This window comes from Chiloscyllium punctatum, chromosome 33 (assembly GCF_047496795.1).
Source record: "Chiloscyllium punctatum isolate Juve2018m chromosome 33, sChiPun1.3, whole genome shotgun sequence".
NCBI classification, from domain to species: Eukaryota; Metazoa; Chordata; class Chondrichthyes; order Orectolobiformes; family Hemiscylliidae; genus Chiloscyllium; species Chiloscyllium punctatum.
In genome coordinates this window covers 19,621,974-19,644,396 of record NC_092771.1, presented here as the reverse complement: position 1 = coordinate 19,644,396, position 22,423 = coordinate 19,621,974, and the positions used below count along the sequence as shown (strand labels likewise).

The following is a 22,423-nucleotide window of genomic DNA, read 5'->3' as shown; positions in this document are numbered from 1 at the left end:
TAACGTGATCAAGGATAGTCAGCATGGTTTTGTGAAGGGCAGGTCATGCCTCACAAACTTATTGAATTCTTTGAGAAGGTGACTAAGGAGGTGGATGAGGGTAAAGCAGTAGATGTGGTGTATATGGATTTTAGTAAGGCATTTGATAAGGTTCCCCATGGTAGGCTACTGCAAAAAATACAGAGATATGGCATTGAGGGAGAGAGTTGGAGGTTTGGATCAGAAATTGGCTGGCTGGAAGAAGATGGAGGGTAGTAGTTGATGGTAAAGGTTCATCTTGGAGTGCAGTTACTAGTAGTGTTCCACAAGGATCGTTTTGGGACCATTGCTGTTTGTCATTTTTAAGTGACCTGGAGGAGGGGCTAGAAGGTTGGGTGATCAAGTTTGCGGATGATACAAAAGTCAGTGGAGTTGTTGACGGTGAGGAAAGATGTGTCAGGTTACAGCAGGATATAGATAAGCTGCAGAGCTGGGCAGAAAGGTGGCAAATGGAGTTCAGTGTGGGTAAGTGTGAAGTGATTCACTTTGGTAAGAGTAACAAGATGATGGGGTTCTGGGCTAATGGCTGGATACTTGGTAGTGTGGATGAGCAGAGGGATCTTGGTGTCCATGTAGAGATCTCTGAAAGTTGCCTCCCAGGTAAATAGTGCTGTGAAGAAGGCATATGGCATACTGGCTTTTATTGGTAGAGGAATGGAGTTCTGGAATCCTGAGGTCATGTTGCAGTTGTACAAGTCTCTGGTGCGGCCGCATCTGGAGTATTGTGTGCAGTTTTGGTCACCATACTACAGGAAGGATGTGGAGGCACTGGAGCGGGCGCAGAAGAGGTTTACCAGGATGTTGTCTAGTATGGTAGGAAGATCGTATGAGGAAAGGCTGAGGCACTTGAGGCGGTTTTCATTGGAAAAAAAAGGTTTAGGGGTGACTTGATAGAGGTGTACAAGATGATTCAGGGTTTAGATAGGGTTGACCATGAAAACCTCTCATGTATGGAGTCAGCTATTACGAGGGGGCATAGCTTTAAATTAAGGGGCAGTAGATATAGGACAGATGTTAGGGGTAGGTTCTTTACTCTGAGTTGAGAGTTCATGGGAATGCCCTGCCAGTATCAGTGGTGGACTATGGGCATTGGATAGGCATATGGAGGATAGCGGGCGAGTGTAGGTTAGGTGGACTTGGATCGGCACAACAGCGAGGGCCAAAGGGCCTGTACTGCGCTGTATTTTTTCTATGTTTCTATGATTGGGTGGGTGACAAGTGACTAAAACACTTAACATTTATTTCCTTAGCAGAGACTACAATTAGTATCAAATTTTGAATTTGCAAGTCACATCAGGAATCAACATCTTGATTGATCTAGATAGGTGGTTGAAGGAAATTCCACATTTCCTTCAAATTCCATAGAATTCCTGGAAAATGCTGTCAGGAAAGAAAGATTGCGTACAGCTGTAATACTGTCTGAAACAGTTGTTGTTCTTTGCAGCCCAAGAACCAGAGGCTTCTCAGCTACATAGTTGAGTACACTGAGGTAACAACGAGACTAGGAGTTTAAAGATAGCAATTTAAAAGCTGAGACACCAAAACAGGCGTTGAGGTAATGTCTAAAATCATACAAGACAGCCATTAACTGCTCAAAGTACGTGCTGGCTCCAAAGTAGAACAATTAAAATCTGAAGACAACACATTAGAAACCCCAGATGGCAATTCAAGACTTATGGGAATTGCTTTATTGAAAACTTTCCGTCACCTTAAAGGGAGTGGCAGTCACTTGAACTAGAGTTGCCAATTGAGCACAATTCTCAGATGCAAGGAGACTTCGTAACCTTGTCATAGAATAGGGGAAGCATTGGCAAGGTCAACTTTTGTTGCCCAACCCCAAGTGATCTTGAACGAAGTAGCTCAAGCTCAATTTAAGCAGCTAGTGAAGAGTCAACCACACTATGGTCTGGAGTCACATAGGCTAGACTGGATAAAGAATGGCATCCTTTCTGCCAAATGTTCATGAACCGGATGGGTTGGCATAATAACAAAGATCAGATCCTGAGCATTAGAATGGAAAGTTAGTCTACTTAAAATTTGCTGGCTGAAGATAAATTCTCAGACTTGAGTGGGCCAAGTGCCACACCACCAGCAACAGCTATGATGCATCAAAACAAATGCTTCAGTTAACTCTTAGTCTACACTAGGAGTAGCAACAGTAGCATGAGAACCTACAAAGACAGCGGTAAGAATTCCATCATATTATTAAAAATATGGTCACATGACATGTTGCCATGGTTTAGCCCTATCAGTTGCCTGCACAAGGCAGTTTGTTCCATGGAGACAGCATGACCCCAAGAGGATTACCTTCAAAACCCCAGAACGGTGCCAAAGCAGTTATTAGCTGTAGTGTCCTCTGGGAGCCGCTACCTTGTGTTAGGTCAACTCAGCATCGAGCAATTCAAAGTCATCTTCATTGCTGCATTCGCAGTTGCTTCTTGATGTTTTGTGGGAGTGGGGGAAGAAAGTGGGGCAGGAAACTTGCTTGGTTTAGCCAATGCTTCAGTTTAAGACAACATATTGAATTTAAGTATGCAAGAAAAAAAAAGGAAGTCAATTTCTCAGGTAACTAGTACTCCAATTTCTTACAAGGAGGAAAGTGTAGACCATTTGACCACAGCCAGATAGGTCCACAAACACTACTCAAACAGAGGCTTCTCAACACAGATGCTGTTACAGAACAGGTAGGATTGAATCTCCTGGCCCAAAGATAGGGGCATTACCACTGCATAAGATTCCTCTATGTAGATGAAAAATACCATTCAGATTGTAGTTTCCAGCTGCCACTAGTGACATTTGCTACTGTGCAAAGGGACTTTCAAATTCACTTGCAATGAAGCCCATTGCTTACCTTCCTAAATTAAAGGTTGCACCAACAGACTGATTATCATTGAAGGTAGACAGGCTAGGGGGAGCAAGCAGCAAGGTAGGTAAGTGCACATTGGCACTCAGAAGTAGGAGGGGGCTTTGGAGAGACCAGACATATTGCATGGAGATTTGGTCTCCTTACATAAAGAGGGAGTTGCCACAGAGGGAGTGGCATGGAGGATCACAAGGCTCATACCATGGACGTCAGGACTGTCCTGTGATGAGACATTAGTAGACAGACCCAGTAGAACCAAAGTTTGAAAAGACAGGGTTGGGAGAAAAATCAGATTGAAGCAAACAGGACTGGAAATATGACATGCAGGAAGGACATTTTCTTGTTTGGGTAGCCTAGAATTATGGATACAGGGTAGGGTAGACCATTCAGAATGGAGGAGATGAGGAAACATTTCAGAGGGTGACTAAAATGTGTGGAATTATCTTGCTTCGTTTTCAGTGGTAGAGAAGGCACTGAACATACTGGAGAGAGAAAAGATTTTCTTTTAAAATAAATATCAGGGGAAACTTTAGCATTAAATCAAACCTCTATCAATATTTTATTGAATGGTCTTTGCTTGCTTTAGTTATTTAAACAGACAATGGGGGGGGGGGGCATGACTAGCATCTACACAACCTGAAGGCACAGATTTCTTGCTGGAGAAAGGACCAAATTCAGTTTGGCAAGCAGCTGCCCTAGTACACTTGTCAAATCAAAATGGATGAGTGGTAGGCATTTATTCAAAATTTCTTTTGAATTCAAAATTGCTCAGAGGCAAAAGTTTGTTCATACTGTCACATGTACAATCCCCAACTACTGGACAAATTCAGCCGCCTGCAGGTCATCCTATACAGACCAAAGCTGAAGCTTCACCACAGGGTTTCTTGGGGGCAGGGGGCACAAAATTTATTTGGGTCACACTGAGGCAACGATCACTATGGGGTCCGGCAGGTCTGTGCTCTTGATGAGGGGTAAGATTTAAGGACCAAAATGCAGAGAGAATGGGTTGGAAAGTTTGTTTTGCAGAAAGTTTCATTTGTATCTGAACTATTTGCCTACAGAAGCTATAAAGTCTTAACAAGTGGTATTACCCACATCCAAAAAATGTAATTTATAGTAGAGATAGAGAAGGTGCAATTTTGTTGGTTGCTTACACCCCAAAGTGGCAGGAAAAATTTTATATAGACATTTTTAAACCAAAACCAAACCAAGGTTACTGCAATTTCTTTCAGTGTACTCACAAGCAATGCTGTTTGTGTTGTGGTACACATGGCTGACAATGTGTGGTTGGGGTAATGTCACCAATCCTTTCAACTATTGCAGTAATACAACTGACCAAATTGCTGAATCAAAAGGGCTAACTGAAGCAGTGGTAGAATAAACCAAGAGAGTCAACTAAAGGCAAAATTTGTCCTAGACAAGATTGTTTTACTACACAAGTTACATTGATGAATTAAATACAATTACAAGACCAGAATCCAGCAAAGGGACCAGTCCGCCCCTTCAATGCCTAAGATGGGCATCAGTTGGATGGAACCTAATGCAACTTCAACCCTTTCCAGAATCAATGCCTTATTCAAACACCTTATATACTCTGGAAGGTGAAAAGGTCAAAAGTTAGCCACTGATCTGGTCAAGTTCACTAATGTGAGCTGTATAGAGGGTATCTGCTTAATTACTCCACTACATTCTGAAGAGGAGTCAGAGTCAAAAACAAGCTCTCCACAGATGCTCCTAGTATCTCAAGTTTAAAATCACAACACCAGGTTTAGTCCAACAGGTTTATTCAGAAGCACCAGCTTTCAGAGTGCTGCTCCTTCATCAGGTTTTTAAAACTTTGTACACCCCAGTCCAACAGCAGCATCTCCAAATCATGACTGCCAGTGTTTCACTAGCAATTTTTGCATTTCAGATAGATTAGAGGTTCCTGGGAGGGAATGAGGAATTAAAAAAGGTCTAATTGGTGAAGACATTCACATCACTACTGATTAGTTAAAGATTATAAACACAATAGAAACCAATTAAAAACCTAGCCATCATGGCAATCCATTCCAAGTTTCTGAACCTAGGAATTAAAAACATTAGTCTGTATTCAGGCAGCTTTTTAGCTTACCTTACCTCCAACAAAGAAGGAGTAAGGATCAACTGCAAAGTCAGTCCCTGCCAAAACACTCCTGGAATTAACAGAACTGAAGAACAAATCCAAAACTTCATGACTGGAAGGCGGGTTGTTGAAAAATACTAGATCACTTGTTACAAACACAGATCCTCTCCTTCAGTTCGAGATGGGGGCATAGAGTAGAGCAAAAAAAAAAAAAGAGAAAACAAAAGTTGATATTAGAACAAGCTATGTTATAAAGCTGACTAAACAAGCTGCACACAGGGATCAAAAACACCACTAACAAGTGTTATGTAGTGGAACCCACTACTGAATTAATCTCATTTTGAAATAGACATGATACATGTTAGATTAAATTGAATTTATTTTAATGTGAAAGACTGGCACACATTTGGTTTCAATGTGAAAATGGAAGCAGATTATCAAAGAAAACTGTATACAAGTTAACATTTCATATACCTTACAAAGTCTTAACTACTCTAGCAACACTACTATAGTGATATCAAAATTACAAAGATGTTTCTATTCCATCTAATAGAAGTTAGATTTAACAGCTAAGTTCCCATCCTGAGCTTTAAAAACTTCTCTTGCATGCTTAAAGATTTTCAACTTTTAAGAGTTGTAAACAAACATTCCTGGTCTGGAAGACTTCTGCAGACAATTAGCATTTCCTTAACTGCTTTGAGCAACTTCTAGAAGGGACAAGTTACACTTGACTTCAGACAACTCTCCATCAAACTGAACTAAAAACATTGAACTAAAAATATAACACCTTGCTCATCCTACATTCTGGTAAGCTAATGTAGAATGTCTCTACTCTAGTTTTAAGCTCTTGATATAAACTTATTAACACTCCAGAAACTGGACACAGACTTAAAGTATGGATCCATCTCTTCACAAGATCACTCATGTCACTAGTTTGAAATCTAAAGTACAAATCTTAGTTTAGAAGACAATTTCTAGAGTGTGACAATCATTAAACAGGATGTGAGGGAAGGTGGGGCACAAGAATTTCTTTAATGGACAGATTAGATAAGCATAAGAGCAAAAAAAAACCTGATTGCTTCAAACTCCTGACCACTCAGATTTGATTTGTACAGTGATCGTATAATTCAAAATCAAAATCACAGGGACAGCTTTCTTCTCTATTTGAGCCAGCAGTAAAACATTGAAACAGACCCTTCAGTCCAACTCTTCCATGCTAAAAATAGATATCCTGAGTTAATCTAGCCCCCATATCCCTGTAAACCCTTCCCATTTGTATACTCATCCAGATGCCTTTTAATAATGTTGTAATTGTACCAGCCTCCACCACTTCTTATGGCAGCTCATTCCATACACATGAATCACCTGGCACTTGAAAAGGTTGATCCTCAGGTCCTTTTAAATCCTTCCCCATTCACCTGAAACCTATGCAGTCTAGTTTTGGATTGAACTGCATAATACTGGGGAAAAGACCTTGGCTATTCTCTTTCTATGCACCTCCTGATTGTTAAACTTCAGCCTCGCACCTGAATTTAGTGTTCCATTTAGCAGAAATGGAGAAAACTTTTAATTCCTGTATCAAAACCCTCCTAGTGGCATTGTGGGTGTACTGACATCAGTTCAATGAGACAGCCTACAAATTACCTTCAAAAGAGGCAAGTGGATGATAATAAGTGCTGGCCCAGGTAGCAACACCCACATCTGCAGTAACTTTTAGATTAGATTACTTAGTGTGGAAACAGGCCCTTTGGCCCAACAAGTCCACACCACCCCACCGAAGCGTAACCCACCCACACCCCTACATCTACATCTACCCCTTACCTAACACTATGGGCAATTTAGCATGGCCAATTCACCTGACCTGCACATCTTTGGACTGTGGGAGGAAACCCACGCAGACACGGGGAGAACGTGCAAACTCCACACAGTCGCCTGAGGCGGGAATTGAACCCGGGTCTCTGGCGCTGTGAGGCAGCAGTGCTAACCACTGCCACCGTGCCGCCCACTATAATTAGAAAAATATTCTTTCCCCCATTTCAAGATCAGACATGACTGCTGGCTGGAGACCTGCAGTCTAAACTCCACAGGGAAAAAAAAAGATAAAACACAGGAAGAGTTATTTGTTATTGCACAACTCAAGATTAAGCCACAAACGAAATACTGAGTAATTACACAAAATCACTTGGTAGGGAAATTTCACTTACCCAAATTGTTTGATCACTGCTTGCACAAAATGGCCATATTTTGGCTGCAAGATCATCTGTAACTAAAAGAGAAAATCATTCAATAGATAAGGATCATAGAATGGTTATGGGGCTGAAGGCCACTCAGCCCATAGAGTCTACACAAGTAGAAATTGTATAACTACTGCCAATTGTTTTAGGCAAACAAAGATATTATGTGGGTTTTAATGGGACAGTATCCATTAGAATCTGATGTCCAGGCACCACCCCATGTGACATCTGAATGGACTAAATTGATAGCTAAATAACTACACCTTAGAGGAATTAACTGAGGGGTTCTAAGCTACTCAAAACCTGCCCAACTAAAAATGTGTAAGCTAAGGGGTGTGTTGGTTGGGTGCATGAGTCAGGGGTAAATGTAGAGTAACAGGGCAAGGGAATAGGTTTGGGTAGGTTACTCAGTTGGACCGAAGGGCCTGTTTTCACACTGTAGGGATTCCATAAAAACACTTCAGGTGAGCTGTTGGCATCACTGACAGGTAGGGATGACAGATTTCCTTCCCAAGAGATGTGTTTAAGTCAATTCTGGTTGAATAGACCAACTCAAACTCCAGATTTCACAAAACACTATGGTGCAATTTGAATTCATACTCAAGATTAGCCTGTGATTGTTGTGCAGTGACATTACGCTACCATAAAGGTAAACTGCATGTTGGCCTTCATAGCTAGAAGATTCAAGTACAGGTATTTTGGCATCATGCAACAGTTGTTCTGTGCAGCCTCATGCTACCCAAACGGCATCCACTATTAGTCAATTGCATTACAGCCAATCACATCTGCAACACACTTATCACAAGTTCCTGTACAGAAACAGGGATGTCTTGTTGCAATTATAGAAGGCATTGGTGATGCCTCACCTGGGATATTGTGCACGGTTTGTGTTGTTAGAGGACAATTGTTGCAGAGGGAGTGCTGCGAAGGTTTAACCAAATAGGATTCCTGGGATGGTAAAGCTGACATGGGGAGATTGTCGGTTAGGATTGTATTTACCGGGGTTTTACAAGGGTTGGTTTGGGGGGGGGGGGGGGGGGGGGAGGACAGAGAGAGAAAGGGGGAAATGGGGTTAATGTTATCTTTCAGAGTTCACCAACACTGGGGGAGGAAGGAGGAAGGGAGGAAGGGAGGAAGGGAGGAAGGGAGGAAGGAAGGGAGGAAGGGAGGAAGGGAGGAAGGGAGGAAGGGAGGGAGGAAGGGAGGAAGGGAGGAAGGGAGGAAGGGAGGAAGGGAGGAAGGGAGGAAGGGAGGAAGGGAGGAAGGGAGGAAGGGAGGAAGGGAGGAAGGGAGGAAGGGAGGAAGGGAGGAAGGGAGGAAGGAAGGAAGGAAGGGAGGAAGGGAGGAAGGGAGGAGGGAGGAAGGGAGGAAGGGAGGAAGGAAGGAAGGAGGAAGAAGAATCCATAACTGGGGTGAAGGCTAAAGAGTAAAACCTTTGGGACTTAGATTAAAAAAAAGTTCTTCACAGTAGTGAACCTGTGGAAATGGTAAGTGGTCAAGACCAAAACACTGGGGCTTAAGTAGGCAGATATAGCTGTCATAGCTAAGGGAACAAGGATGTGTAGGGGAAGACAGGATTAAAAGTACCGAGCTGGAAAATCAACCATGATCACAATGAATGGCTGAACAGTAGAGGTCAAATGGCCTACTTCTGCTATGTTAAAAATTTACCTAGGTTTAGTTAACAAGACTTAACTGCACATTGGAGTAAGGTGGGTACTGGAGTCAGTACCCTTGGTACCAAGTTTGCTGTTATTCCATTGTAACTCCAGACTTAGTCCACCACCCTAGCCAAGAATGATAGCACAGCCAATTAAAACAAACTGAACATGTAGGCTCAATACAGAAAGCAGAACAGTTTGTGATGGTCAGACTACTTTAGGAAGAAAGTAAACCTTGGGGAAATGGGACTAAAGAAAGTGCAACTGAATACAGAAATGGTAAAGTACAATGAATTTTGCAGAAAATGCTGGAAAGTGAGAATTATGGATCAATGGTCAGCACAACAGTGAGCTGAAGGGCCTGTTCTGTGCTGTACTGTTCTATGTTCTAATTGGAGGGTTTGAGCTTAAAGATTGATCAATTGATAAAATTAGTGCAAAAGTTAACCACACCCAGACTTGGCCATCTCCTGTTGATGTTTAAATGGACCAGAATTTCACAGCAACCCATTGTCTGAAGTAACAGGTGGTAGAGAGAAGCAAGCCACATAACCCAGCAGCCAACTCCTGTGTACAAGCAGTTAACAAGACTGTTCTGTTAAGGTGGTGTCAGGAACAATCTACACAGAAAGCAAGCTAGTCTCCCAATATGCTGAAGATAGCAAAATACTGTAACCTTTCCTTAGACATCCAGTAAACAGATTCCCAGATTGTCCTCCTCCATTTTAGATCCTTACATACTAAAACTAAGTATTACCCAAACCACATGATGGCTTACCTTTAATACTAGTAGCAGCAGAGTGTGGAAAAAAGTCCTTAGACAAGTCACATGTATGGTTATCAAGCTCAATACTACATGTTGCACGATCCCACCCAAGCCATTGGGCAGAACTACACAAAAAAGCTTGTACACAAGATGCCAGCTTCCAACTTTATCTACAAAGTGACTGCACCCTAATTTTAGAATCCAACTGAAGTGCTTCAGGGATGCAGGAGAAGAGTTCTGCACATTTTTCTAGACTAAAATGGAGCAAAAAAAACTTAAAGTTCAGCATTTTTCTGAATATATTGCACAGTCCAGTCAGCAAGATCAAAGTATTAAAAAGCTACATAAATTATACAATGCAAGCAGTTCTCCAGCTACATGGATGATTCTCCTTTTATAAAAATACAGATAAAAATCAGATCAAGTTAGCAAAAGCAGAACAGGTACCTTTGCATCACAGTCACAGCGCATGTGTGGCAGGATAAAAGGGAAGCATTGCCCTAGACATGACAACTTCAAAAAACACCAGAAAAAAGGAAACACCACAATAAAAAGGAACTTACTGCTCGGGTCACAGCTTTGCCAAGACTGCAAAAATATGCAGATCGTGAATCTCTGAGAGTAGAATTGTATTTCCGGTTGGTGATCAGAAAGGAAATTGGAAGGACTCCAACATTAACACCAGACCCTATGAGTAAGATAAGAGATTACAGCAGCATCCAAATGCACTAGTAAAGTTACCTTTCCACTTTGATATTGGGAGTATTTGGCATGTAAAAACGGATAGGAATTATAGCCAATATAAAACAACATCTGCATCACATATTACCTGGTCAATTTAATTTCCACATACAAGTTTTTTCTGCAGGTGAGAGCCACAACACTGGTCACTGACATGAGTTAATCAAATACACACAAGGTCACCAAGAAACAAAAAACAGTCCAATCACACACCTGAAGCCACAAGCAAAACTGTTCTACAGGTCATCAGTTCTAAGTCAATTTGCCCCAAGACCCATTCCCCTAAAAGTCTGCAGGGGAGATTATGGCTGAAGGTCAACTACCCTTATACAAATGGTGAGTCGAGTCAACTGTTGCATTCATTGTATATGCTTGATTGGTGACTCAAGTGCTCAGAAAGAAAGTTGAGCCAGTGACATCCCTTTAAAGAAAGAGCAGCTAACCCTGATGCTGTTTGCAATTTAGTTGGACAAATTACTAAACTTTAGACAATAATGAGGTCTCTAGTACAAGTAGCCCACAGTGCATTGTTTTCAATTGCATCCCAGCTTTCAACTGGTGCCAAATAGCAGCCGGTCAATAAATTTGGAAAGAACATTTTAAAAATCAGTGATCGAGGCAGTGATAATTTTACTGGAATAGTAATGCAGAGCTTGAGCCCAATATTTGAGAAATGGGGTTCAAGCCCCATCATAGCAGATGGGGAGGTTTCAACGGTCATCTTTAAATACTCAGCTAAAGCAGAATCCCTACAACGTGGAAGCAGACATTTAAGCTCATTGAGTCCACACTGACCCTCTGAAAAGCAGCCATCTGGACCATTAAATCTATTGGTTCTTTAACCCTGCACATATCACAAGAAGCCAACCTTGCTTACACATCCCTGGACACTATGGCAACTAGCATGGCTTATCCATCTAACCTGCACATCACTGAACAGAGGAAATCCACACTGTAAACTTCCACACAGCTGCCCATGGCTAGCATCAAACCCAGGTCCCTGGCATTAAGGCAGCAGCACTAATCACTAAAGTTAAAACAGTGAGGACTGCAAATGCTGAAGATTGGAGTGGAGAATGTGGTGTTGGAAAAGCAGTCAGGCAACAGAGGAGCAAGAGCAAGTTGACATTTGGGCATAAGCCCTTCATCTCAACTAATCACCAAATTAATCTGATAGCCATGTAATGGTAATGTAACCATCAATAGTCAAAAACCAACTCTGGTTCACTAGTGTCCTTTAGGGAAAGGATTCTGCCACCTTTGGCATGACTTCAGTACCAGTAATATTGTAGACTCTGGACAAATAGGGTTGGGCAATAAAATGCTGACCTAGTTAGCAACATTCACATCCCATAAATATTATAAAAACTTGGTTATTACAAATGAGGGAAAGAAAATGCTTAGTCTCAAAATAATAGTCCAGGCCTGTCCATCCATCTTCATGGTATAGTCCTTCAACCCAGAAAGAGGAAATAAAAGGGGAATCTCTAAAAACAATGCTTCTTTTGAAAAGCAACCAAAAACATACAATCCAGAGATCTCACATTAGCCTGCACAGCTGAAAAGCTAATGTTCTATTCTTCCTGAAACTTTCCATTCATCTTCTAATCACTTGCTACATCCAAATTCAATCTATTCTGCAGCATTCCCAGATTCTGCTGCACTAGTTCTACAATCTTTCATATAATTCACATACTGCTTTTATTCACGTGGCATTGTATGACAGTTCACATTGAGCCACATTATGGTGACTAGGCATCCTAAAAAGACCCCTTCCTTCTATAAGGCTCAACATACTTTGTGGCCCCCATGCCAGCACGTGAGGCTCCCAACTATATTTTCACCTCATCTCTTCTCATTTTGTTCCAACTGAAATGGGAAATTTACTTGTAATTCCAATTTGAACCTTACAACATTCATTCACTCCAAGCAAAAAAAGTCTCTTGAAGCAGTTGGACTTCATTATGGTCTTAAAACAAGTTGTTTAGGAGGTTAAAAATGTGGCGATTTTCCAAAATTCTTGTAAAGGTTCCATTGGACTGGAAATCTCACCCCTCAAACAGCACTTCAAAAAACTAGCGTCTCTGAATAAGCCTGTTGGACTAAACTTGGTATTGAGATTTTTAATCTTGTCTACTCCAGTCCAACACAGACTCCTCCAAATCATATGGGAGGTAAGGTAGCAGCATGGGTGCAGATAAGGCTGGCAGTCAAGACAGTATGTACATCCAGGGGAACAACAGGAACTGAGGGCACAGCCTCTGCTAAGGGACACTTAAAACACAGAGGAGGAATTTCTTCAGGTTGAGTGTTGAGAGTCTATGGAAGTCATTGTCACAGAAGGCTGGTGGCAAAGTCATTGAGTGTCTAAGTCAGAGGTGGGTTCTGTTGGTAAGAGGACCAATGGTTACAGGGGAAAGGCTGGAGCACAGGGTTGAAAAACAGACTCACCATGGTTGCATGGTGGAACATATAATGGACTTAACAGCTTAATTCTGCTCCTCCCTCTTAGGGTCTCAAGTGCCTTTAACAAGCAGGATGTGAAGAGTACAGTCCCACAGGAAACAGAGAGAGAGTGTTGACTCAACTCCAGATGAGAAGTTTCAGTTCCAAAAGGTGGACACTTTACAGAACAGCCAGCAAGAGATGCTGGTGACACCAAAAAGGAGTCTTGTAGCCTTCTGTGGTGACACCCCTCAAATGAATCTGAGCATTACATGCAAGCAGTATATTTTACATCTTGTTTGGGTGTGACTAATAAAGTTCTTAACACCACATGGCTGATTGAGAAATACCTGTTCTAACAAAAGCAATCTTAGTGACCAGTGATTGCTACTTTCCTGTGACAGATATCAAATTGTGATTAATATAGTAACAAGCTCCTGCAGACAATGTTCCTAGGAAAGGAGGTAGATAATAGGCCTTTAATAGGTAAGGAAGTGTGTTAAAAGGAACGAGGTCATTAATAAGATTTTAACCAGGGCTGAGTCTTATTCAGGGAAACATCTTTGACCAGTGCTGGGAGCAAAACATGTACGGCTCCAGATGATTTTGGCAGTTCAGAAGTAGCCAGACACCTGCTGTGATTTCCAGTCTCAGCCTATCAAAGGACACAATTAAAACAGTGAGTCACTCCAATAGGGGATCTTTAACCCTACAGTTCCAATACTCAAATCACTGATAAGCCAGTTAAACTAGCTTTTTACATTTGGGTTCTCAAGCTTCACTATGACCTCCACTTTTTAAAAAGTATTAGATGAGGAGTTAAAGCGTAGCTAAAAATTCACAAACAATGATAGGCTGGAAAGAATGTGGAAGATGACAATGGGGAAAAATATGATCACAGCTGGTGTTATTACTGGACAAGTCACATTCCAGATTGAAATCTGGCTTGATTATTTGTTTCAGTCAGGTGCTTTGCACAGAATCAAAGACAAGGCTACTAGTATTAATAAAAGCAAAAAAGTGTATTCACTAAAGAATACAAAGAAAAATGTGATTTGTACACAAGTTAATATTTTGAAGCCATATTTGAATATATAATCCAAAAGGCATTTGACAGTACTCAGTTCTCTATTACATAGAAAATCTTAGCTAACCTTGGCTTTAAATCCCTTAAAATCTGACAGCTTCTACCCGAATAAGGAAAAGATGTACTGGCATTGGTAGCAGTCCAGAGAAGGTTCATCCAGGGTACAGAGGGGCAGTTTTGAAAAGTTGGACCTCTACTCATTGGAGTGGAGGAATGAGGGAGGACATTGAAACAATGATTTAGGGGGCTTTGACAGGATAGATGCAGAAAGGTTGTCCCATCTTCTGGGAGAATCTGGAACTAGAAGGCTTTACCTTAGTATGAGTTTACACATTTAAAAGAAATGAAATTTTCTCAGAAGGTAATGAACTTTATTTTGTTTTTACTAAAAAAAGGGTCATCAAGGTTGCATCATGTATATTTAAGGCAGATTTGAGAATTAGGGGCTCCAGAAATTAAGTAAATCACTGAATTTTTCATAGATATGGACAAAGCTTGTCCATGTCAAGTTCAAAATGCAAACTCAAACATTAAAATATGTAAATCCTACATGAAATTCTTCACTTGGCAGGAAAAGACCATATTAAACAGAACTGAAATTTGAATATAGCATTTAATGCAGAAGTGCAAAACATTGGTTTGGAGGTACAGCATTTAAATCAAGGTGGCTAATGAAATGCCATCTTGGAGGGAAATTGAATATAAACATCTTCCTTTTATGTTCCAATCATACAGATCATTACTACAAATGTGGCCTCTACACTGTGCTGAATTTGGTCTTTTAAGGACGAATACAAAATGCATTGGCAACAGTTCAGATATCTGGAAGTGAACAGATTCTCCTAGAAGGGAGATTGAACAGGATGGGCTCATCTCAGCTGGAATTTTAGAAGAGAGATCGAAAACGTACAAGACTCTGAAGTGGTCTTGCCAAGCAGGGTGGGGAAAAGGACATGTATTCATGGGCTAATTTCAGGACAGAAACATGACTCATCTTTCAGGGTTGAGATACTAACCACCACCTCAAGTCAGTGGAAGCAGGGTGATTTAACATGAGGGTCCTGAGCCTAACAAAAATCTAAAGATTAAATAGGAATGTGGAATTCAAAATTGAAGATCAACCATGATCACTGAACAACAGATCAGGTATGAAGAGTCTACTTTTACTGCTTATTTTGTATGTTTGAGCATGAATATACACCAGATACCAACTACTCTACACTGGCTGAATGCTTCAGAATTTATACTTTAAGTGTTAGATAAGGAAACAGTCATTGATTACTTCATTTTGCCAAATGTGATGCACCGATTGCAGAGGATTGTATATACAGAGAAATCTCAAACACATGCAACCTCGTGAGGTCTCAAATTTGTTAAAATAAAATAATGAAACTTACCATTTACTTTCAGAGACCTCAGATCCACAGAATCATTAACAAGGCTGGTTAGCAATTGCAAAGCCTCAATGTGTACAGAAGTGATCAGCAGTGCTGTTCCCAGAATGTTCACATCTCCTTGGATACGTCTGCAAATAATTAAATACAAGCAGCCAAATTTCAGTATCCAGAGATTTGCCAGTTCTCCAAACCAAGGACCAATTTGCTTGAACTGAGCACTCAAGTGTTATGACAAACCTAAATTTTGAGGGTCAATTAATTATGACAGCTCCTTCTACATTAGACTATTACTACAACTTAAACACCATGAATATGATTGGAATAAATTTTACTCTACAATGTATTTGGAAACAAGCTAACCTCAAGCTGGTATTACAGAACAAACCAAGTTGGCATTTGGTGATCAGTCTGACCTTCTAAACAGAAGCATGCAGACAGAACAGAACTTAAGTTAATGGACTAATGTTATGCAACTAAGTTTTTGCACACTGGGTTTTCAACCAACAATTTGAGTGAATAATGCTCTACCACTGGAATACTAGCCATTTGGTTGAGTAATCAACAATAGATCTTTTGTAGTCATTATAAAACTTGGTAACCATTGATGGAAGTTCATTAATGCCCGATGAATCACTGGCTAAAATTTGTCCAGAATGTTTATCGCATTCAAGCTTTAAGAGCATAAGACAGAGGCAGGACACATTTATGGTAGTTATGGCAACAGGATGTCAAAATATGATCACTAATCTAAAAAAGGCAGATGAAACTAATGATATCTTCAGGCTCCTCAAAACTAGAAAAGCTCACTTCTCAAAAAGCCTGATTTGTAACTCTCACTACTAGACAATTTTAATTCACAAGTGTGTATAGGTCAAAAGAGTGATTAATCTTCAATGAGACATTTCATTTGTATTTTCATTATATTGAATCTAAAGCCAAACAAAGATGATCTGTCCTTTGTTAGTGTCAAAAGGTTTCAGTTGTGCAGTTAACAAACCCAAAAGGACATACAATGTTTAAATATTTTTGTAGAATTGGAATCACCAGAGGGGAAAAAAAAAGTCAGTCAACTACAAATCTACTGAATGTTAATTTCTGTTGGGGGTGGGGGAAGCAAACAAAAATGAGTGTAGGAGTAGGCCATCCCACTGTTTGAGCTGTGTGCCAGTTGGCAAACAGTGAAGAATCAGTGCCAATTCTTACTTTCTCCTCATACCCTTTGATCCCTTAAGCCAATACAATATCTGACTCCTTGAAAACTTTCAATGTTTTGGCAGCAATTCGACAGGTTCACCACATCCTGGGTGAAGAGATTTCTCATCTCAGTCCTAAATAGCCTCCAACACCTGATTCTAGACTCTGGTCATCAGGAACATTTTCTGAATTTACCCTGTGTAGTCCTGTTACAATCTTGTTGCTTTGGAGACCTGTCCTCATTTTTCTAAACTCAATGAATATAGTCCTAACCAGTCCAGTCTCTTCACGTGCCAGTCTGCCATCCCAGGGTAGAGTCTGGTGGCTTGGATTTGGTGGTGATTGGGGGCCCAGGACTTTTACATGGGGGGCAGGGGGGGGTGGCAGTGGAGGAGAAGGAGAGAAAAAAGGAGAGCCAAAGTGGTCAGCCACAGTAGTGGGGTTGTTTGGGGTCCCAAAATTTGACTACCCACACCCCACCAAAACAAAAAAAACTGCATCTCTGATAAGATTACAAAACAAATTCTCAGCTTTTCACATGCCTGAGCTTTTTAGCACTACATTTCCAGTTTCATGCCCTTTTAGTTCACTCATTGCTGTTAAGAGGTTTGGAGTCCATATTTCACCTGGATACCAATTTTTTGGAACACTTTGCTTAATTTGTACTCTTACTCACTGCACCTCAACTTGGAGTGAACATCACCTGTCTGCTGGGTTATTCTTCTGACCAAATGTGGCAGCTTCCTGCTTATACTGTTTCCAGGTCAAGGGTTGCTAACCCACACAAGTGTCTCATTATCCAAGGAAATTACATCTGATCTTTCTGATGATTCAGGTGTAAATGCCTTGGTTCAACCTTCATAAATAAGTTCCATTTTTTTTGCATTGACTGCTTCTAGGTTGAAGGCCAGCATAGCTGAACAAAAAAAGCCACAATACATCAATTTTTAGTTTTCATGAAGTACTAGCTACTTTAACAAGGGCAGCACAGCAGCTCAGTGGCTAGCACTGTTGCCCCACAGACCCAGGTCTGATTCTAGCCTTGGGTGACTGGAGTTTGCACATTCTCCAGCTGCTCCTATTTCCTCCCACAGTCCAAAGATATGCAGTAAGGTGAATTGGCTATGCTAAATTGCCCATAACATTCAGGGATGTGTAGGTTAGGTGCATTAATCAGGCAAAAAAAAAAAGGTAGATTTAAAAAGGGTAGGAAATGGTCTGGATGGCTCACTCTTCAGAGGGCTGTGTGGACTTGTTGGGTCAGTCTGCTTCCACATTGTCGGAATTCTACAATGCCATAAAAATCTCAGACCTTAATGGATGCCAGAGCAACATTTGATTAAACATTAATGTAATTCAAGGGTCAACCTGCATGTAGTTTATTTGAAGTCCCTAACCAAGTTTTATATTTTTGATACAATTGATTTGCTGACCTTTTATGCAATAAGGCAGGGCAGGTGACTGGAAGAAAAGTGGGAGAACACTTTGGGTTGGGTAAACCTACTTCTATTAGTTTCAAAATGGTTTATAGAAAGTGATTAACTCCCAAAAAAGTTAAGTTCTTAATTGGAGAAAGGCAACTTTTCATGGTAACAGAGGTTGATCAGAGTAGACTGTTCATCGGATCAAGAGTTCAGAGGCATTATGTTCCTAGTAGGAATGAAGGGCAAGTTTGGGAAGATTAAGGAATAATGGATGAATAAAAATAAAGGTTCTAGTCAAGAATAAAAAGAATCTTATCTTAGATTATAGACAATCTAGTTCAATTGAATCTCAATGAAAAGTATGAGGTAAAACCAATAACTGCAGATGCTGGAAACCAAGTTCTGGATTAGTGGTGCTGGAAGAGCACAGCAGTTCAGGCAACATCCAACGAGCAGCGAAATCGACGTTTCGGGCAAGAGCCCTTCAGCAGGAATAAAATGAAAGTATGGGCTATTCTTAAGAATGAAAATCAGGAAAGCAGAGGATGAGATGGCATCAGATTATCCTTAACCTTATCTGCCAAAGATTTTCCAAAGGGCAACTAGAAAAGTGGTAAGGCCTCTTAAAGATAAAGGTAATCTTCTGGCATTGAAACCCAGGAAATTGGAGAGATACTAAGTGAATCCTGTGCGCCTGTTTTCACTCTGGAGAGAAAAAAAGTCTACTAGAGAATGAAAAGAAATAATTTGATGTTTTAAAACCAGTTCACATTACAGAAGAGGCTATTTGGGAGGTTTGATAAATCTCCAGGACCTGATCCAATTTATCCCAGGATGTTGTGGGAAGTGAGGGAGGAAATTCTGAAACCCTTTGCAGAAATATTTGCATCATCTATAACTATAGGAGAGGTGGTGACTAGAGGGCAGCTAATGTTGTACTTGGTTTAAGAAAAAGACTAAGAGAAACCAGGGATCTACTGACCGGAGAAAGTTTAACTTCAGTTGTTCAAAGTGATTACACAAAAATAGGATTTATGGACATTTAGAGAGGCAAAAAAAAATATAGACTGTCAACATGGTTTTGTGCAAGGAAATGGTGTCTCAAGCTTGGGTTTTTGAGGGAGTTACTAAAGAAATTGACAGAGTAGTAGACATTTGTCTTTTAGGAAAGCCCTAGACAAGGATTTACATGGTAGCCTAATTAACAACTATTTGGAAGTGCTAGTGTTGGAATGGAGGCGTACAAAGTTAAAAATCACAACACCAGGTTATAGCCCAATGGGTTTATTTGGAAGCATGAGCTTTCAGCACACTGCTCCATCAGGTGGTTGTGGAGAGAAAACAAAAAAGTTAGGTCACTGGGATTCAGGGAGAGTTGCCAATTGGATACAGAATTGGCTTAAAGGCAGGAGACAGTGGTGGTGGAGGGCTGCAGTCAGTATTCCACAGGGATTGATTCTGGGTCCACTTTTGACTGTTATTTACATACAGTTATTGGAGGAGAAGAGGAGGCCTGGTTCTTAAGTTTGCAGAAGACACCAAAATTCGTGGCATAGAAATAGTTGCTGTCTTAGGTTACATAGCAATCTTGATCAAATGGGTCAGTGGGTTTAAAAATGGTAGATGGAATTCAATCTAGATTGTGACATTGCCTTTTGCTCCATTAATTGTACAAGCCCAACCATTGGTTGGTAGGGCCTTTGGTAGTGTTGTAGGAGGGATGTAGGTACATAATTCTTTGAAGTTTGCATCACAGAGTGGTTAAAGAGGTATTCTGCACACTCCTCCATTGCTCAGATATTGAGTGTATGAGTTGGGACATGTTGAGGTTGTGCAGGACATTGGTGAGGCATCCTCTAGAATATGGTGTCCAGTTCTGGTCACTCAGGAAGGATATTAAGCTGGAGATGGTGCGAGAGATTTACCAGAATGTTGCCTGGAATATTGTGCTCAATTCTGGTCTCCCTCCAATGGGAAGGTATTGAGAAACTTGAAAGGGTTCAGAAAAGAACTACAAAAGGATGTTGTCAGGATTGAGGGCTTGAGCAACAGGAAGAGGTAGAGTAGGCTGGGCTGTTCTCTCTGGAGTGTTTGAGGACAAGAGGTGACCTTAGAGGTTTATGAAATCATAGGGACATTGATAGAATAAATAGACAAGATCTTTCCCTTAGGGTGGGGGTGTGGGAAGGAGGAGGAGAAGTCAGAATTAGAGTGCAAAGGTTTAGGGCAAGGGGGAAGATATATAAAAAAGGGACCCAAGGAGCAACTTCTTCCAGAAGGTGGAGCATGTATGGAATGAGCTGCCCGAGGAAGTGGTGGAGGCTGATACAATTACATTTTTAAAAAGGCATCTGGATGGGGATAGGAATAGGAAGGGTTTGGAGGGATATGGGCCAACTGCTGGCAGTGAGACTAGATTAGGATATCTGGTTGGCATGGACACAGACTGAAGGGTCTGTTTCTGTGCTTAAAATCTATCATAGATGTAATAAAGAAAGGCTGGGACCTTTTTTCCACTGGAGTGTAAGAGGTTGAGAGGTGACCTAATTAGAAGTTCAAAAGTCTGTCTTTTCCTGAGAATGGGGGATTTAATGACTATGGGGCACATTCAAAAAAGATTTAGAAAAAAAAAGGACTGGGTAAATGTTTATTTTTTATTTTACAGATAGTGGTTTGTGTGGAGTGAACTTCTAGAGGAAGTACTGAATGTGGGTACACTTAACATCCAAGATATTTGGATTAGTTCATGAACCAAAAAGTGATTCAGAGGGATATGGACCAGGAGCAGGAGCAGGCAGGTGGGACCAGCTTAGTTTGCGATTATGTTCAGCTTGGACTGGCTGGACCGAAGGGTTTGTTTGTGCTGTAGAATGACTATTCCATCTCAGAAGCAGGCATTTCTTAAAGAGTGATGTTTGACATCTTCATTCTGAAGGGACGTTACCAGTTTACAAAGAAAAAAACTAAAATAAAAATTTACAAGACAATTGAGAACCACATATGCCAAGAGGTGTGCTCTTTGGAGCTAACTTCCATTTAACCCACATCTCATCACTGCTTTAAAGATTTCTTCAACAAAGTATCTAAAACTTGGCTGCATTCCTTAAACAAAATTCATTCTGCCTAGTTGCAAACATACTCACATGGCCCTTGTAATATCGAATTCCTGGACCAGATACTTTTCCTCCAGGGTTTCCACAACCTTCAAAGACAAATTTGATTGAAAAAGACTACAGGAAGGAATTGCTACCAAGTACTCACAATGCCTTTAAGATTTTAATTCAACAAGTAAAGAAAAAAAAAAGGCAGTCTTTTTAAAAATGACTTTAATGAAAATTGAGAATACTTCAATAGTGGTAACATTTACTTTTTATATACCCAGATGCCACATTGTCAGGTTCAAATAGATTCTTTGAATGTTATCACAAACAAGTACTTCAGGGGAAGGTAAAAATGGGTATGGAATCACTGATTGCTATTGAACCATTCACTAAACAACCCAAAGACATTAAAACCTAATTCATGGAAAAAATGGAGAATCTCAATTCAACTGGATAAAGCTGCAGTTTAACTAATGCCAAAGTGATTAATGGCCACAAAAGCCCCTTGTAGCCCAACATTGTTGAGGGAAAGAATCTAATCCTTATTTAAGCAGAGTTGTGTCAACCATGGATACACTCTCCACATTCCCTTTAGTGACCCAATAAACCTTTGCAGTTAGATTTGAACTGAACAGTGTAAACTAGGAGACTAATCCACAATGGAAAGTCATTAAAAAACATTGCTTAGTTATTTTGGTGGAGAGAGAGACAGTGAAGGTTACCTCAATACAATGGGACCTTGTGCAGATGGAGTTTAATCTAAATAAAAATAAGCTGTATATTGGTAGGGCAAATCAGGGCAGGACTGAGACACTAGTAGCAAGGTCCTGGGGGTGTTGCTGAACACAAAAAGAGACCAGATTAGATTTGTTAGGATCTGGTAAAATACATACCAAGCTCTTCAGATGTTCAAGCAGTTCTGGATAAAATGCTGAGTCATCTGACCATGGACCAAACCCTGTGCTCAAAGCTGTGAATTCAATTGTCATTTTCTCAGGCACCAGGTTTGCCACACTATAACCTGAAAAAAAAAAAGTAAAATGTATCTCAATAATTTTGAAGCAGTTGTCAATAGTATGGAGAATTGATTCTGCAAAAGGGGTCAGAATATTGCAACACTAAAGTAATAAAATTAGCCTACATGGTCAACGTAGACCAGTAACTGATCCAAAGGCAAGCACCAAAATGTTGTTGCTTCTGTTGAAGGGCAATGCAACAGAAGGATGTTTCTGCAGTGAAGCACTGCATTCAAACATCCAACAAGGAGCAAGGGATTAATTTTGTGGAGCATTGGTTTGTGTTTGCAAAAGAGTTGGGTAGGAAGATTTAAAGCACTAGACACGGACTTCAGAAAGCTCGGAAAGATT

The 22,423-nt window shown here is 40.6% G+C and overlaps 1 protein-coding gene across 1 annotated transcript in view; it reads right to left on the bottom strand.

Annotated features, from left to right (window-relative positions):
• LOC140458330 (uncharacterized) overlaps window positions 1-22,423 on the bottom strand; it is a 42,244-nt gene that overhangs the window by 13,797 nt on the left and 6,024 nt on the right. The window contains exons 4-9 of the mRNA XM_072552719.1: window positions 21,950-22,077; window positions 21,099-21,157; window positions 15,338-15,465; window positions 10,231-10,355; window positions 7,211-7,272; window positions 5,021-5,175 (exon numbers count right to left, since the gene is read on the bottom strand). Coding sequence (XP_072408820.1) covers window positions 5,021-5,175; window positions 7,211-7,272; window positions 10,231-10,355; window positions 15,338-15,465; window positions 21,099-21,157; window positions 21,950-22,077 — 657 coding nt within the window. The remainder of the gene's footprint in view (window positions 1-5,020; window positions 5,176-7,210; window positions 7,273-10,230; window positions 10,356-15,337; window positions 15,466-21,098; window positions 21,158-21,949; window positions 22,078-22,423) is intronic.